General features: G+C 36.1%; 1 protein-coding gene across 1 annotated transcript in view; it reads right to left on the bottom strand.

Moving 5' to 3' along the window:
• ARFGEF3 (ARFGEF family member 3) overlaps window positions 1-19,429 on the bottom strand; it is a 95,346-nt gene extending 75,917 nt beyond the window's left edge. The window contains exons 1-4 of the mRNA XM_051996739.1: window positions 19,395-19,429; window positions 16,716-17,043; window positions 10,933-11,045; window positions 8,807-9,717 (exon numbers count right to left, since the gene is read on the bottom strand). Coding sequence (XP_051852699.1) covers window positions 8,807-9,717; window positions 10,933-11,045; window positions 16,716-17,043; window positions 19,395-19,429 — 1,387 coding nt within the window. The remainder of the gene's footprint in view (window positions 1-8,806; window positions 9,718-10,932; window positions 11,046-16,715; window positions 17,044-19,394) is intronic.
• Window positions 19,430-19,863: the final 434 nt, after the last annotated feature.

Genomic DNA, 19,863 nt, shown 5'->3' with positions numbered 1-19,863 from the left:
TTCGCCTTCTCCATCTTGACAAGTAAATATAAAATTGTTATGTTCTAATTTTGAAACATATGTATTATGAGTATCATGATACTTAACATAAACAGTTTCAAAAAGGCAGGTAGGTACAGAACATTTGGCATTAGGAAGAATTAAGCTGAAATTCTGCCTCTGAAATAAACTGGTTTTGTGACCCTGAGCAGTCACTTAATCTTTAAGAGTCAAACAAACTCTTTCTGCTTCAATTTTCAGAGCAGGTACTAATCTGCATTGGTATGAGGAAGTTTCCTTTGTCAATAAAAACAGAAGTTTGGTCTCAGATCAAGTTGAGCAAGGATGGATTCTTTCCATTAATCTGTATAAATGCCATTAAAAAAATTAAACAAAGACATAAAAATTTTTAAAATCCCAATAAAATTAGCATCTAAAATGACTAGTATGTTCACATGATACATGTATTATATTATTGTATCTTATTAAAACATAAACTCACAAGGATTGTTGCACATTCACAGTATAAGCACCATCATTTCAAGATTATGAATAGGAATGATATTTCATACCAGTAAATGCTCTAAGCTTTCTGTGTCCCCTTTTTTAGTACCTATACTGCCTGAATGGAAGGTGATTTCAGAGAGGTAATGGTCATTTCAAATTTGCTTTACAGATTACTATGATCCCTGTCACCTCTTCACTTCCAATTCATTATCTGATAGCTAAGAGGCAACGTAGTCCAGCTGATAAATGGCAGGCTGAGCTTGGAGTCAGGAAAATGGAATTAAATCCTTCCTCTGACACATTCTAACAATGTGATATAATGGACAAATCACAATGTCCAGGAAGCCCTCCAAGACTAAGTCAGTCCACAATAAATACAGGTAACTGGAGACTGAAGGAAACACTGCAGCTTAGGGGACCAGAAAAGGTTTCTTGTAGAAGGTAGCAATGGAATTGTGTGGGAAGAAACTGGGGATTCTAAAGATAGAGGTAGAAGAAGAGGATTCTGAGAGGCAGAAGGTTCTAGGTAGACCAAAAGTGTGGAGATGGGAGATGCAGCATCATGTGTGATAAATTGCAAGAAGACCACTTTAGTTAAACTACACAGTATGTTAAGAGGTGTAATGTGTAATAATAGTGGAAAGATAGGAAGTGCTCAAGTGACAAAGGGCTTAAATGCCAAACAAAAACTTCTATGTTTATGTATGGGGTAATAGGGAGCCCCTAAAGTTTATTGATCAAGAAAGTCATACTATTAGACCTAGGATTTAGAAAGATCATTTCAGCAGCTGTATAATGATTTCAAGGCCTGGGTTTTTTGAAATATGATGAGGGCAATATTTAGAACAAGTGCTTTTTTTCCTCCCTACTTTAGCAAGAAGGTCAATTCTTCAGACTTCGAAGGCTAGCATTCTTTAAATGTTGTCATTGTGATTCATATTTGCCAACCAGCTATTAATCCGATTTGCTACTGGCAGCTTTTCATGTTAATAGTTTTCAGAAAAATAGAAATATCTAGCATTTAGCATTCTGAGAAGTCAGCTAAACCCTTGTGTTGATATTATTTTCAGATGTAAAGTATCTATTTGACAAAAGGTTTCATTTATGGTGCCCATTTATCCTAGAAAATCTGGGGCATTTCTAATTGAAGAAAAAGAAGTATACATTAAACAAGATTTTCCAAAAGGAATGTTCTTTGTATACTAATTTTAGATTTAGAAAATAAGGTCATTATATATATAACAGTAAATTTTTGTATGTGTTTGACTTCAGAAAGGAAAAAAAGGTCAAATAAACAGTAGGGTACACTCATAAGGTCTGAAAAAAATAAATTGCTACTCTGAAAATAACAAGTGTGCTGTCATGTTCATTTTCTGATCAAGAAAAGAAGAAAAGAAGGCTGGACTAACCATCAGGAGATTTGCCTTCTACTTATGCACAGATTAATAACTTTCTGTATTACACTGAATCAATCACTTGACCTTTACAAATGCTGTGTCTATAAAATATAGGCTTTGAAATAAGTTAGTATTTCTCAAAGTGTGGTTAGAGGACTACTGGTTGGAGGGGGTGGTAGTCCACCATACTTTTTCAGAAGACTTTTGAGGTAAAGACTATCTTCAGAATAAGATTTTATTTGCTTATTTAAAACTTCCCCTTTCCAACTATATATTTGCATGAATTAGTTTTTTCCCATATTCTTCAATTCAAACATATCACTACAGATTATATGCATAAAAAGATAATCAGAATCCAAGAAAAATATATAAAGCAATACTATTCTTCTCACTATAATTTTTTGCTTCAGAAAATATTATTTTCATAAAACTTATTTATGTTAGCATGAAATAGGTTTGTTATTGTTCTTTTTAATGAACTAATAAATATTTTAGTAAGTTATCAGTTTTAATTTCTAATGCAGTGAATATCACTAATATGACCCACAAACAAAAAGATCTTTAGGGTCAATGATTACTAAAAGTGTAAAAGGTCCTGAGACCTAATAGTTTGAGAGGTATTCAATTAAATGATCTCTAGGGTCTTTTCAACATTCAACAATGGCACAATGATTATGGAATGCCTATATTAATACTAGGGTCATACAAGGCTAACCAGAGGATTGATATAAATTACTTTATAAGGATTCCAAATAACTCTACATTTTGGAAATAATTATCAACGGTGGTTAAGGGAAAAATGTTAAACACTGAAGGATACACAAATTGACAACTTGGCATTTAGTTCACACTCAATTTTAATGCTTTAAACTCTACAATTCTAGGGTTCTTTAAGTTTATAATCATGTATAACATTTTATGCTATGCAAAGTATGTTGAGTCAAACAGGATTCTTGGCAGGTACAACTCTGAAATCCTGGCAGTTTTTCTGCATGCTACCAAATTTTGAGACTCTCAATCAGATCAGGCTGCATTCCATCTCAACCCCCTTTCAAAATTCTCCAAAAGTAACCACCTAGCTCTCTTGGTGCCCACTGCAGATGGCCAGTGAAAATGTGTTGAATTAATTTGAATGAAATGTGTTGAATTCAAATGAATATATCCAGGAGCAGACCTTGGCTCATCATTTTTCAAATTATAATGTCCATATTATACTTTCTAACTCTATGAAAACTAGCTTTCTATGATCATTTCCATTCTGCCTGTTTTGTTTTTTTTTCAACTCCAGGGAACATGATACTTCTTCCAGGTTAAACTCATTACTTCTAATACCATACTGCTCATTCAAGCTTTGACTTGCTCCCTCAGCAGCCTTTCTTCCTTTCTAAATGGAAAGCTGTATAGTACAGTATGCTGTACTGTATACAAACTATACAAAATCAAACTCTTCCCAATGCTTTCTTTTATAGAGGGAAGAAATTGGACTTTTTGGTTCAGTGTGCTCAATATCTGTTTTCCTGACTGTTTTTTTTCATCTCTACACAACAAAATGGCCCTGTACTGGGTACCTCTGGTGTTTCTTCCCTCCCCCCATTTTTCTTCTATTGTGTGTTTTCTTTTCCCTTCCCTATTAGATTGTTAGTCTCTTGAGAACAAGAACTGTTTTTCTTTTTATTAATTGTATTCCCAATGCTTAGGAGAATGCCTGACCCTTAGTAGGCACCTAATAAATATTTATTGACTTGGACTTTTATTATTCTTATAAAGGGTTCTCATGTGAAAGACAAACTAGACTTGGTCTCCCAGGTTAGAACTAATAGTAATGAGTGAGAGCTGCAGACATGGAGATTTTGATCTAGCTTAAGGAATAACATTCTAAAAACTAAAGGTGACCCAAAGCAAACAATAGGAGGTAGTAGGTTCCCCTTGTTCAACCAGAGACTGAACACAGAATAGTTTTTAGTAGAATTATAGGCATCATGGGTCTAAAGGTCTCTGATATCCCTTCCAAAATAGATTTAATGATTCTTAGGAAACAAAAATAAGAGGCCTGGTAACTTAATGTCTTATTGACCCAGCATCACTAAAAAAGAATGGCAATAATAACACATCTCTCAGACATTCCTTTGAGCCATGAGAAAAACCTTTATTTTTTTGCTTTTGAAGACAATCTTTATATTCCTTGGCTTCTTAAACTAAGCAAACCAAAAATAATTGAACATATTTTAAGTGACTTGGGGCCACTATTATAAAGATTTCCAGACATCTCAAATAGCTGACTATAGCATCCTCCCCATAGGTTACCAGATTCTTCCCAGATGACACTTAGAACTCTGTTTATCCATCTCAAGATTTCAAGACTTCAGGGCACTGACAAATTGTTCCTATTCAAAAAATTTTTGAACATTCCTAACCAATACTAAATGGCTCTAGGCTCCCATGCTTTTATCATTCTATCATTTTATCTTTTATCCAATGCACTTATTATTATCATTACAGTTGGGTTTTTTCTCCCTGCTTCAAGTCAGGATGCCAAATGTCCCTTCTTACTTGGACCAAGGGACTACCTCTGGCAGACCACTCTGTTTGACTTTACTGCTTCTAATGTTTTGCAGACTCAGAAATCAAATAGCCAAACACATTAGTAATATGTGAATACAAAAGCAGACTCTGAATAAAGACTTGAGAGAGAAGAATGAAAGTTAGTGAACTGTGTGATAGTTAGCTTAGATGGCTTTTCTCCTTCCTTTAAAGTTTATGGTTACATTCCAGGTAGCTAAAGTGGGCAGAAGTATAACTGGCTTCTGAATAACTGAATGATCACTTCATTCATTCATTCACTTCTTTATTCGTCTTTTGTAACTGATATCTGCTAAGATGCACCATTACTTTTACTTGGTTGTAAATGACCTACCAAAGCATGTAAAGGGCTGAAACTCGATGCACTGAGGTTGGTTTGAGCACTTAAGGCTAATTACCAATTGGACAATACTCTATAAGGATATGCTTGGAAAATGGCCCTTCCCATTATCCTGTGCTGGCTTGATAATTGGTGTATACAGAGAATTGTAGGAGGGACTAGGGGGTAGACTAAGACTAGCTAAGGTCACTTTGATGGTAGACGAGGAAGAAGGAAGGTCATGGAGATTCTGCTTCCATCCAATTCAATCCTATCTCTAAAGATCAAGAATAAAGACCAAAGACTTTTGCTTATCCTGATTCTGGCTGATTCTAAGGTATCCAGGATACTAACGTGGTCATCACAAAAAGCATAAAATAGATATAGTTGAGAGTAAATGAAATGAAAAGAGAGTGCTAGGTGGCTTATTAGATAGAGTGCTGAGCCTGGAGTTGGGAAGAGTTCAAATCCAGCTTTAGACACTTACTATCTGTGATCTTTGGCAAATCACTTAATCTCTGTCTACCTTAATCTACTAGAAAAAGAAATGACAAACCACTCCAGTATCTTTGTCAAAGAAAACACCATGGTCAGTGCAATTCATTGAGGTGTGAAGAGTTGGTTGAACAACATGATTGATTGAACAACAACAAGGACTAAAGCATATAGCTGGAATTTAAGATCACTTTGCTAATGGAAATCTGATTTCTTGATTCAGATAGGGATCAAGTTCAATCAGGAATGTTGGAACTTGTTTAGTTGACAAACCAACTGTGCAAATTAGTCAGACCAAGAAAGATAAGATACTAAGTAGAAGACAGAGTAAGACTGCATGGAAATGAAAAATCCAACCCACTCTCTGCAATTGGAGAGTGATATCACAAGAAGAAATAATCCAACTTAAAACTATATGAACTCTAAGAACTATGAAAGCAGGAATTTACACTCAAAACAGTCCTACAAACTAGTGATAGATTTATGTGGGAGAGCAGCAATGTGCTAAGAGATTATTTGAGTTTTACTAACTTTTCCTTGCAGAGATTCTATAGGCGCAAGAAAATGCATGTTTAATAAACATATACTAAAATAATAAGGCTAATATTTACAGAATGTGACAATGGAAAAATGAACTTTAAAGGAGAACAATATAAACATATTAAGAACTTTTTATTGTAAAAAGAAAGGGTATATTTCTTTTCCAGGAAGCATGTCAAGATAGAAAGAGGCCTTCTTTCCTCCTAAAAATGTTCTTTCCTATAAGTGAATAAGGAGTGGTGGGAAAAGGAGAAGGATATTAATGACAGACTGTTCAGTATTATCAGGAAACTATGTCTTGAAGTTTGCTGGTGGAAGAAAAACAACGGGGATCCTGAGGTGTTAGGATAAGCATTGGGCTTCATACACTCTGTACATATCATTCCTATACATAGAAACTGCTGTAACTACCAGATCATATTTAATCATATGTTAAGGAGAGTTCTGTTTTTCCTTAGTGTTCAGTTATAACTCGCACATTTAACAAATTTATCTAAATCCTTTTAAAATCTATTTATTCTACCCACTCCCTACCTTGAATTAACTCTTACACAAATAAATTCTAAATGTTTATCAGGAAAGAGCCAGTCAGGAAGATCCTTTATCATACTTAATACTGCTTTGATCAAGTTTCAAAAGATATCTCCTTGAGTAATATTTGGGGACTTGGTAAAGACATAAGTAGTGTTTTTTTTTTGTTTGTTTGTTTTTGGTATATGGAAGTACCAGTGAAGAAAAACCCTCTACCAATGAAGACCAGCATTTGTTCTGCAACTTAGAGCTTTAGCCAACTGCCTGGGTACTTAGATGTTAGTGACTTATCCTGGATCATGCAGCCAGCATGTATCAGAGGTAGGATTGGAACACTGGCTTTCCCGACTCCAAAGCAAGGTCACTAACCACTATTCACATTGTTTCTAACCTTAACTGTCCCTATTATATTTTTCTACATTGTAATCTCACTTCTCATCTTTTACTATTATAAGACAGAAGAATCCTAAGATTTTTAGTTTGTCTTCCTATAAGCATTCCTCATCTATCATCCTAGCAACTTCTCTCTGGACCTTCTCCAATTCCATTAAATCCTCCTTGAAGTATGATGATGAAAATGGCATATATTAATCCCAGAATGGATACGTCAGGATTTTATTTAAGAGATGGATGATGGTTTGGTTTTTCTTTTTAAGAGTTTTATTACTGTTCTTCCTGAACTCCTCAAGATTCTATCATATTCAAGTGTTCCCTGACTCCCATGATCTCTAGTGGGAATGTAGCAAGAGTCAATATATATATTAGATCTGTGATTTTGATGAAGAATTCTTGACTAACACAGATCATAACCCATCTAAAATTTAATACAATCACAGAATCATAGAGCTGGAAGGAATATTTGAGGTCAGCCTGTTCAACTCCTTTGTTTCACAGTTATGTGAACTGAGGCAAGAGGCTGCTAAGTGTTGTAGAGACTGGAACACCAGGCCTGGAGTCAAAAAGACTTGATTTCAAATCTGGCCTCAGACATTTACTAGTTGTGTGATCTTGGGCAAGTCACTTAATTCTGTTTACCTCAGTTTCCTCATCTGTAAAATGAACTGAAGAAGGAAATAGCAAATCCTTCCAGTGTCTCTGGCAAGAACACCCCAAATGGGATCATACACTACTAAAATAACTGAACAACAACCACCACAAACTGAAAGAAAATGATGTGAAATAACTTCTTAAAGAGCATAAAAGTAATAACTGGAAGAGCCAGGATTTGAACTTAGGTCCTCTGACTCCAAATCTAGCACTCTCTCAATTAGAGATGTGCTGAATACTTAAGGTACTTATCTAATAAGATCACACCCCCTCCAGTGGGTAGGATTTGAACCCACATCCTTCCGGCTTCAGATAAAACATGCTATCCAATGAGACACACTGCCACTATGTGGTGAGAATAGGGAGTCCTTAAACCATTTTCTATTTTTATTTTTAAGAAAGTTATACTCTGTTGTTTTGGTCAAAATGTAGAGTATCAATTTTTTTTTTTGGCCTACAAAGTTCAGACTTAGGAGGCAATGCATTTCCTAGCCAATATCTGATATACAGAAAGACTGTACGACTAGAAAGACTTATGACAAGGCAATAAAAACTCAATTCACTAGAGAACAATTTATCATATGGTAGGCCTGCACTGGAGTCCACTCAAGGGAATTTAGTTACTGAAATGGGAAAGTGCTTGAATTGGATTTCAGTTTTATAGCTGCACCATGGATTGGACTATAAGTCAATATTATTAAAAAAAAGTCCCAATGTATTAGGAAATACGGATTATAGAATTTTGGAAGTAGGATAGAATTTAGTAACAGACTCTACCCAATACCCACCACTCTAGAATTCTTTGTTGCTGCTCAATCGTTTCAGCCATGTTGGACACTTTGTGAACCTGTTTGGGGTTTTCTTGGGAAGGACACTGGTTTTCCATGTCCTTCTCCAGCCATTTTACATTTGAGGAAATTGAGGCAATAAAGATTAAGTGATTTGCCCAGGGTCACATATCTAGTCAGTGTCTGGGCTGGATTTGAACTCAGGTTTCCTGACTCTAGGCTGGTGCTCTATCCACTGCCCATCTATCTGCCCTTCTAAAATTCTAGTGATCCAATGTTTATGGAACTCTTTGCAACCACTCAGTGGTTAGCATACTGGGTTTGAATCTTGATTATGACACTTACTGGCTGGATGACCCAGAACAAATTACTTCACCTTTCTGAACTACAATTTCCTCTTATATGTAATGAGGGGATACAACTAGATGGCTTCTCAGGTAACCCTTCTACCTTGGAATTTGTGGTCCTGTGATCCTTTCCTCTAAAAGAAAATGGAAGAATCTGAGAGAATTATTTGAGTGTGCTTATATAGTTCAAATTGTACATTAAATTCTAATTGTTCCCTAAAGCTAGGTATCATGAACATTCAATTTGACTATATAATAGTATAATCATTTACAAACCTGAACAGAAGGTTGAAGAGAAGTTCTGAAGGGCAGAGTCCACTTCTTCCACAGTGGGGAGGGCAAGGAGCCGAGGAAGGAGGTTTTCCAGGCTTTGCACAAACAACCTGGCACTGTGCTGATCCGCCTCCTGGCTCTTCAGCAGTTTTAACGAGAGAGCAGCAGTCCTCAAAGATCTGTGGCCCAGGCAATCCCTCGGGGTCTGCTCTTCATCAGCTAGAGAACAATTATCAGACCCAATGTCGGACACATCAGACCTCCCAGAATCCTTTTCTGCTGCCATGGAGTACTGATCACAGGAATCAAATTCAGTCCTAGAAAGGTCTTGCTCATCTACACTGAAATTACTCTCACTATATCTGGATCCGTATGACCTCGTCCTGCAATCAACGGACAGGAAATTAGTTATGTCAGGGTAAACAACAGTGTGGCTTCTCTGAACAACATCTGGTTGGTCTATCGCTTCTGATTCTCGCTCTCTCCTTAGAATTTCCTTACTCTCTTGTACGGCTGGCGACTTTAAACAACTCTTTTGATTTTCGGGGTTCTCCTCAGGCGTGGTCTGCCCCATTTCACCCTCCAAAGTGGTCTGACCTGTATCCGTGGTAACACTAATGCTAATGTCGGGGCTCTTCTCATTTCCTGATTCCCATGGGGTGTGTTCTGAGGACAGGACTCGCCTTTGCCACCGAAAGTCAGCTTCATTGATCTCCATAGATTCGCGGCTCGATTCAGCCCCATCTTTCAACTCATCAATGCGCCGGAGAAGCAACTGCACCTGTTCCTCACTCAAACCTTTGCCCTGGCTAAGTTCATCTAATGCTCCAAGTAGAGTGCACACACACGATACGGAGGCAAAGCAGGCTTCAATGCCACCTTTTATACAAGCTTCTGTCATTCCATCCATAATGCTGCACCGGTGTTGTTTTTTTAAGAGAGAAAGAGAAAAAATACAATCTCAAAAACAGAAAAAGTATTCTAAAGGGAAAATATGTTGGTAAGCTGGTAAATGATGGAATATTCCCAACAGTCCTCCTTTATTTTAAAGCTCTGTCATTGCATCAGTGTGGCTACCTTCCCCTACCACCCCTACAAAAATTATAGCCCTTCCCATGGTGGGAATGTTGTCAAAAAGTTCACCAACCAAGCTTCTCTAAACTTAGTTAGGCCAGGTCTTTGACAGATATGCAGTTTATCACCTCGCCCATACATATATACACATATAAAAAGTGATATATAATCATTTATTTTACATACTAATATATGTGCTATAATATATCACATGTGAAATAGTATTATATGTATAAAAACAATATGTTATAATGTATATTTTATATCACATAATAATGGCATAACATCATACATGGTATATATGGAATATATTTGATGATATAATATCATCCTATATCCTATTATATTATTATACATAGCACAATAATATGATATATCATAATTATCAATAATGTGATATATACAAATATGTAAATATGTTTGTATATGTGCATTATTATTTATTAGTTTACACATATGCTATTTATTTGGGAGTCAGGGATGGATCTCAGTTTCACTGGGCTGGGAAAGAAGCTTCTAATGAGAAAATTCTCACTCATAAGTCAGCAACTGTTCTGTAATTTTTAGTCATAGAGTGTTGCTGGGGAGCACTGAGAGATTGTGACTTAGACTAAGGGATACATAACTAGTACATGTCAGGGGACATTAGACTCAGGTTTCCTATCTCTAAAGCTAATACCCTATCCACTATCTTAGCATAAGATAGAAATTTAACTTACATTATTACTAGAAAAGTGAATTCCACAATGAAGTGATTCTCTCTACCAATGCATGTCATCATTTTTTCTCTAGCTTAAGGTTCTAGTTGTTAGAGGGATTCAGCAATTTGCCCACAGTCGAGCAATATATATTAGAGATGGAATTTGAATCCAGATCTTCATGGCTCCAAGGCTAACTCTCCCTCAACCATTGTAACCACTTCCACCCCCTGAGAGATGCACAGACACAGGCACACACACACACACACACACACATACACACACACACACACACACAGGCTTAGTGGATTCTCCTGAACATCATTCCAGATATAAAAGAGGGAAGTGCATACATACAGTTTGAGAAGATCTAGATGTGATTTTCTTTTTGAGACTGATCTTTTCCTGACTTCGGCTTCAGTGGAGCATGGCCCTGCCAGGTCACAGAGCCTCTGGGGGCTACCAAGTATCTTTAAAAAAAAAAAGAAAAGAAAAGAAAGAAAGAAATGTCTTAGGTTTGCTTTTTTTTCCTTTTAAGAAAAGAATATTACATATTTACAAAAAAGTTGTATAAACATGAGCTCAAATAAATAGGAAGCCTTTCTTTTGTGTCAGTAAACCTTAGGAGGTACTTAACTATAAATCTTATTCCCTAAACAAAACAGGCTCTAATATTTTTCTTGACCTGCATTTTAGTATCCACACATACAACACTTTAGGCTGGACTTGAGTAGAAATAAAAATCGGGCATGATTTGTCTTAGGGTAGCAACATCTCTTTGTTTTACGACAGTATAAAATAGATTTGTTTTTAGATTGTAATTTGGTGCTAAATGATCCTAAAGAGAAGAATGGCTATTGGTAAGTCTCTGGGCTGAAAATGTGATCGCTATTGTTCATTTACTTTTAAATTCATCGAGGTGCATAGTGGGAAAATACATGACAGTATACAAAAAATACATAAAAACTGGCAGAGCTTGAATGAACTGAATAAAAACATGAAATTTCTTGGATTAGGATTAAGGATATTTTAGTCATGGTTCATGGAATAAGGTTAGAAATGCTAGCCAATAAAAATTGCAATAAAGGGAAAAGAGATTCCCTTCTAATTTAGGGCCATGGAAGAGAAAAAAGTGTTGAAATTAAGTTTCTACCAAGTGTTCATTAATGAATGAGGACCTCAATCCCTTTGATTTACTCACATATAGGGATTTTGAAATTCTATCCCTTTCCTTCCTCCTTTCAGAAACCAGAAAGATTACATGGAAATATGGAAGTAACACACTTTGTATTCATATAATAAAATGCTAAACAAACATCCTGAACAGAAATAGGTTTCATTATGTGCCTAAGGTCTGAACCTTTGTATATCTAGGTTGTTAACCCTTTCGAATTACCGAGTGCTGTTTTTGTTTTGTTTTGTTTTTTTAATGAAATGGAAGCATTTGTTTAAATACACTACACAGATTTAGAGGGTGAATTTTGTTGTTTTGTAAGGCAGGAAAGAATCAACATTTCCAGAAGGGACAATCCAGGGATTTGAGCATGCCAAGCCCAGCTCTGTCCCTACATTATTGTTTGACCTTGTGCAATCTGTCACTTGATCTTTTGAAAAATGGAATCCTGACAAATGTTCTCTACATAACAATTCTCCATTGTAGAAAATATTAGAAATCAACTATTTAAAATAGAATTAGAGAAGTAGTATGGCACAATGTAGCACAAAGTTCTGGACTTGATTTAGATGCTTCTGGTGTTTACTAGCTGTGTGACAACAAGCAAATCTTAATTATAGAAGAATTGCAGTTTTTAAGTCTGCAGAGAATTCACACATGGACAAAAATCACAAATCAATAGGGGCAGTTAGGTGGTGCAGTGGATAGAGTATCAGCCCTGAAGTCTGGAGGATCTGAGTTCAAATCTGATCTCACGCACTTAACACTTCCTATCTGTGTGAACCCCAAAATTGCCTCAGCAAAAACAAACAAATTAATGACATATTATAGGCAAGTAGGCACTGAAGTGAATAGAGCACTAGTTCTGGAGTCAAAAATGTAAACAATTATAGACTGAGTCTCAATGTGCCTCAATTTCCTAAACTATAAAATGGGGATAATAGTAGCAACCATCACAAGGATCTTTACAAGGATCAAATGTGATAGTATCTGTAATGTGCTTAGCATGGTGCCTAGTATAAAATAGGCGCTTAATAAATGCAAGTTTCCTTCTTCCCCTTTCCTATTTCAGTGGATCTAGGATAATAATATTAGCTGCCTCCTAAATATACTTTCTATCAGTGTGGTTCAAAATCCACTTATGCCTTCTTATTTCTTTCCTATTAGATAGAGTCTTAGCTCTCCCACATGCAAGTTACTCAGCTTTCAATGACCATATGTTTTTATAAAGCTCCAGAGTTTGACAGTTTGGAGAAAAAGGAAAGGGGACTTAAGCATAATTTGACTTCTCATTCCCCATCATCCTATTACATCCAGATATCCTGTCACCAACTCTTTCAATTGATCAATCATATGTATAGTAAACTTATAGTATGTAACTAAGACTGTATAAGATACCATACTGCTTTCAAGCAACTATTGGGAAAAATAAACAAATAAAAACAATAAAATTCTTAGAAATGATTAGAGAATCATAAAATACAAGTAAAAGGATGGTAGAAAAGGAAGACGTTATCTCAAACTGTCCCCTTTATCAAGAAAAGGGCATGCCATACTAATAGCATTTCCTTTTTTGGCAAGGTTAATAGACTAATACATCAGGGGAAATTATATAAATAGAGTTTACCTGAATTTTTAGTAAAGTGGGGGCAGTGATACTATTATACTTTGCCTGTAGTCAGACTATATCTGCACTTACTACATTTGATTTGAGTTAGTTCAACATAAATTTATGAAGTATCTATATTATAAAAGCACTATGTTAGGCACTAAGAAAACAAAGATAAATTAAAATAGACCCTACACTCAAGGAGCTTACATTATATTGGAGATATATGTTTCAACCTATATCTGGATAAGTAAATATGAAATATATCCTAAATAAATACAAAATATTGAAAGGTGAGAAAGGCTGGTGGTGGTGGAGAGAGGATAAATGAAATCAAAATATATCCTAACTAAATACAAAGTAGTGGAAGGTGAAATGGGCTGGTGGAGAGAGGGTATTAACATTTTAGGGTGGGGGGCAGAGAGAAGGGAAAGGCAAGAAAGGCTCCATATAGGAGGTAATTGAGAAAAGTCTGAAAGGAAGTTGGCAGCTCTAAGAGATAGAGATGAGGAGAGTGCAAGTAAGCATGGAGAACATTGCTTGGGTAAAGTATAAAGCTAGACAAAATTTTTGTCTGAGGAACAGCAAGTTGGAGCAAGTGGGGCACAGTATACGAGAGGGAATAACAAGAAATCAATTTGGAAAGACAGTTTGGACCCAGGTTGTGAGGGTCCAATGTCAAACATTTGGTATTTTATCCTAGAAACAGTAGAGATGCTACCGATACTTCTTAGGAAGAGAAATCACATGATCAGGACTTCAAGAATGACAATCTGGCCCTGTGTAGAAAATGGTTTGGAGATTAGAAAGATAAAGTAGGGAGATTAATTAGGATGCCTGGTAATAGTCAGGAGAGAGGCAATGAGGGCCGGAACTAGTGAGAGGTTGAATAAGCGGGGAGAATGGGATAAAAGGGAGAAATGTTGTAGAGGTTCTGGGCAGAACACTGATAAAAAGGAGAGCATCCAGATGAGGCAACCATAATAATAAGGGCCTTGGCATCCTGCTGAGGGTCAGTTGAAGGAATGAGGGTTGTTAAAACTGGAGAAGAGAAGCCAATGAGAGGACATGACAACTGTGATGTGAAGAGAGACTGATTTGGTTCTGCTTGACCTCTGAGGGTGGAATGAAAAACAATAATTGGAAGTTGCAGAGGAATGCTTAGGTTCAATGTAAAGAAATTTCCCAGAATTTAGGCCTATCCAAAAGTGAAACTGCATCTCTTAGAAGGTAATGAGATTATCATCCCTCAGAGTTCAATTTGGTTATGAAAATTTTTAGGCTACTTTGTAGTAGGTTCTCAGTTTATCCAACATGATTAATGAATGGAATAGTATAACAAATAGAAATTCATCATGGATATGTGCATTATATTAAATGAACATAATATAATAAACTTACATTAAAACTATAAAGAATATAATTTCTAAGTAATGATTATCAAATGAAAATGGTCTAGAGCAAAGCTTCTTAAAATGTGGGTCATGGGGTCCATGGATTTTTAAATATATATATATTTTGAATGGGGCCCAGTAGATGTCCTTAGAGCAGGAAGACCTGAATTCAAACCCAGCCTTAGACACTTAACAGTTACTAATTCTGTGACCCTGAGCAAGTTACTCAACACCAATTGGCTTCCCTAAAACCCCCCAAAACAAAAAATTTGATCATTGTATTTCAATATAATTAGCTTCCTTTGAAATCTTGTGTATTTCATTTTGTGCATTTAATAATATGAGAAGGGTTACATAAGCTTCACTAGAAAAGCAAAAGGATTTGTGATACAAAAATGGTCTTCAAAAAAAGGCTAGATTACCCTGCATTGGGCATGTTTTGTAGTTTGTCTTTTTCAGGAATAAACTGGATTAAATGGCCTCCAAGGACTCTTCCCACTCTGAAATACTATGATTCTGTAATTATAACCAAGTGCTAAATGGTTTGGAACAAACTGTAAGTGCAATAGTCATTGAAAAAGGCAGATCACAGGGAGTTGGAATAATCAAAAGGGACTTTGTAGAAGAAGTAAAACTTAATCTGAAATCAGAAGTAAGATTTAGAGAAGCAGGAAATGGTGAGAAGAGCATTCTGTGCTAGAGGAAGGGACTGAAGATAAAAGCAAGAAGGATTACAGCCAAGGAGAAAAGAAAATGGGAAAAATGGAGGTAAGAGGAATTAGAGCATAGGAGAATGTTTCATGTTGAAGAATAATGATGAACAGAGAGAGTGGAAGGCTTGGGATGCAGGAAGAGAAATAGATTTGATTTAGTTTTTAAAAAAAGTGGAAGCAGTATAATTCTTGAGCAAGGGAAAGATTAAAGAATGTATTTTATTAATTTTAATCTAATAGGGGTATAAATATTAGTTTGGAGAGGAGAATGCCTAGAGATTAAGGAAGCAGAGAATGAAAAGATTTCTAATTCATCTTTGTGCTATTTTTTTTTCTAAATACAAAAATGTCTGGGTTCTTGCCTTTTGGATACTTGGGAGGGAGAGAAAGATTTTTGTTTCCTTTTAGAAATAAAGATATTTATGAGGCCCTCTCCCTTGGTATAAGCTGTCAAACGAGGGGCAGCCTTTATTGTTCAAATTGGTCCCAGCATCAGTAAAGAAGCATTAGAAGTGACAGGGTAGAATAATTATTGTGATCAAAATAAAAGAGGTTGATAAGGTTATATTTTGGCAGATGTGGAGAGTGAGTATGAAATCATTACTCAAATAATAATGTGGGCAAGAAAAAAAAACAGACCCAGAAGAACAGGATATGTAATCATTAAGACCATATGAAAAGAAAAGCAAAAAACAATTAAAAGGCAAGGAATATTGGATGGAAAATTTGAAGGAATAACTGAAAAGCTGTGATATTTTATATTTTGACATTTATTTAAATGTAAATAGTTGCAAAGAATCTTTAATTTGTTTTATAACTTTTTTGGGGGTAGAACTTGCCATTTTATAAGTATAGAGCTTAGTAAAGCAATGCCCTCTGCTAATAAAGATCAACGACTGTTCTACCACACAGAGCCTTTAGAGAGCTACCTGGGAACTTCTGGGGTTAAGTGACTTGACCAAGATCATACAATCAATATGGGTCAGAAACTTGAGCTCAGGTCTTCTTGACTCTGAGGCAGGTTCTCTATGTATTATGCCAGCTACCTCACAAGTTTGTAATAAATTATTTTGAAAAACACATTATTATGGGTCATGGATTGTAAGATCACAGTCTAATAAGTGTAGATCTGAAAAGAACTTCAGAAATCATCTAATTCAACTCATTTGTTTCACAAATGGGGAAACAGAAGTCTGGAAAGATTTGTCATCCATAATGACTGATCAACAAATATCGAGGTTCTCTCTTACCTCTTTCATGATTTTGATGGCTTCCACACGGTGTTGGGGTGGAGGATAGAGCAATACTCGATGATAAAGGGACTGCAGCACTGGCTTCATGGATTCCACTGACCCCACCAAACGGATGAGCTCAGCTGCAATGTAGTAAATTGTGCGGGCCACAGGCCCACTGAGAGCAGGTGCTGTGGAAGAACACCCAGATCCTCGGCCATGATCAGAAACCCCGGAGGAAGAAGAGTCAGACTCAATGCTGATGCTGTTGCTGTGAGCAGAGGTGATAGTTTTATCATGAATTGGATTTCCCAAGATCACTACAAGAGCTGGACACAGGTGCTTCCTAAGGATAGAAGGGAAAAGAAACAAGAGAGATGGTGATTTTTAGGTGATGTTACATTTCTAGCATAAACATTCAATGTTATTGGCAGAACTAAGAAAGCTATTTCGTTGTTCTAAACGGGGTTATTCCTTAGGAATATATTAATATCATTAAACTCATGGGGGTGATTATGAGATATTACCACTGCTTGGAATATTGCCAGCTCTCTAAGTGATCACCCCATTGATTGTGCAATTGTGGTAGGGGTTTGTTTTTTCAGAGTTGGCTAATCATGGGCTGGCTAAGTCACCAATTTTACTTTAATTTAGGAGATAGATCACATGACTTGAAGTCAAGAGATCTGGGTTCAAATCTTACTCTAAACATTTATGATGAGTGTGATCATGGGAAAATGTAAATCTTTCAGGGATTCAGTTGGACAATACTGCTTTAGTAGCGTTCTGAAGGCAGAATTATGTAGTACAGTCAAAAGCATTTTGTCTTTGGAATCATAGGACGTTGGTTCACATCCCAATTCTTTTGTTCACTCTCTAACCTTGGGCAAGTCAAATTGTTCATATTCAAAGGGAAAGGATTAGAACAAATGGGCTCTAAGAATCCCACAAGCTTTAAATCTATGACCCTCTGACCATAGGGCTCAGATGGCAGATATCTCATAAGTAAGGATCCCATGGTCTTAGCAGCCTAAAGGTTCTTCAGTATTACTGAAACATTTCCTCCTCTCAAACACTGGATGTTACCAAATAAAATATAAATAGAAGTAACAAAGCATCACCCTTTCTATAACATGGTCACAGAAAATTTTAATAGTTTAGTTATAGACATTCATTTCATTTTAATCAAAATACAATTTGTTCTTTTCACACAAGAAATGAATTTCAGATTCTTCAGTGACAAATACCATTATCCATTTTTCTTCTATAGATGAACAGCTTCCTGTAGCAATTGGATGGCCCCCTGAGATCTCTGCCAACTCTAATACTCTGTGATTACGTTTATGACTAAATGATTCTCATCAAGGACGAAGCAGGAAGGCAGGAGCCAACAACTCCAATTTATCTGCACTATAGATATGAGACAATGGTGCCTAGGTGCAAACAATATTTAGCATATTAATAACTCAGAAAAATCCTATCTATCTATCTATCTATCTATGTTTCTCTCTCTCCCTGTCTCTGAATCTCCCTCTGTTTGTCTCTTTCTTTCTTTCTGTCTGTCTGCTGTCTGTCTTTCTCTTTCTCTCTTTCTCTCCACACACACACACACACACACACACACACACACACACACACATATACACACATATATAAATATATGAGAGAAAAAAGAGAATGAAGGAAGAAGAGAAAAGGAGAGGGGGAGAAAGAAAGAGAGGGAGTGAAAGAGAAAAAGTAAGAAGAGAGGAAAGAGAAAGAAAGAGGAAAGAAGGGAAACAGATAAGGAAAGGAGAGGAAAGAGAGTGTCAGAGACAGAGACAGAGTGCTTATATTTATGTCAGAATGTCATGATTCTGTGACTTTGTAGTTATGGGAACTCCCTCTGCTTAGTAGGTTGAAATCCCATCCATAATTATCGTAGGAATTATAGAAAGGTGCCTGAGGTTCAAAGGGATTTAAATGACTTGAGGAGTGTGGTCCTGTGGAAAGGATACTGATTCTGAAATGCAGAACTTGGGAATCATTGACTTCAAATCTCACTCTGCTACCACATCTCTGTGTGACCTGAAGCAAATCTGGGTCTCAGTGACCTTGTCTGTAACTGGACTAAATGATCTATAAGTTCTCTTCTAACTTTAAGCAGACCATGATTAAATCCATGACACTATCATTGGATATATTTGGAAACAGTGATAGCACCATCAGAAAAAAAAAGCAGGCCATCAGTAAATGATTTTGGATCTGATGTTACTGACTAGGAAGCTTTAGATTTTGGCAATAAAAGAAGCTCTACACCTGCCTTCATGAAGAATTAATACTCTCTCTCTCTCTCTCTCTCTCTCTCTCTCTCTCTCTCTCTCTGTGTATACATATATATAATATATATACGTATATGTGTGTATATATATATATATATGTATGTATGTATATATGTATGTGTGTGTGCATGTTATTATAGACACCTGAGGAAAAAAATTATCTGACTGGAACTCTTTTTTTCTTTCCTCTATTGTTTTGTCTCTTTCACTCCCTTCCTCTCTCTCTTCTTTCTCTCCTCTCTCTAATTCTTTCCCCCTTTCTTTCTCTTTCTACCTCATTTCTTTCTTTCCTTTCCTTCTCCTCCTCCTCCCTCCTCTCCCCCTTCTTCTCTCAATATAATTTAATTTGTAGAAAATACCAAAAACAAATGCTCACCAAATGAGATCAGTGAAACCTTTGTGGCTATGCATGGTTGTGGAGCAACTGTTGAGCATAGACAGGATACATTCCAGGTAAAGAAGTTGCAGCTGCTGATTTTCACTGTAGAAAGAATGAGAATTTTTAGAAAAAAAATTTCAAGTCTTATTCCTCTGATAATAAAAGTTGGCAAAGATAGTCTCTATCTTTCAGTAAAAGTTTACAGCCTAGCATTTGGTTTCTATTCCCTATTTACCTGGAAAGAGGGATAGATTTCTAATAGTATAATGCCCTTTAGGTTAACTTATTTTGTGTCATTCAGTAACTGATCCAAAGGAAAATAACTAACATTAATAACATGACCATTTAAATCCACAAAGGAGAATTACAGATGACTACATTTCTGTTAATGAAAATGCAAAGAGGTTATATATCTTGGAAGAGTGTAAAAGCAAGGGTAAAAGAAGGGATTACTTTAATTACTTTG

Source organism: Antechinus flavipes, chromosome 4, assembly GCF_016432865.1.
Source record: "Antechinus flavipes isolate AdamAnt ecotype Samford, QLD, Australia chromosome 4, AdamAnt_v2, whole genome shotgun sequence".
Taxonomy (NCBI): Eukaryota; Metazoa; Chordata; class Mammalia; order Dasyuromorphia; family Dasyuridae; genus Antechinus; species Antechinus flavipes.
This window is presented reverse-complemented; position numbering and strand designations above follow the sequence as displayed.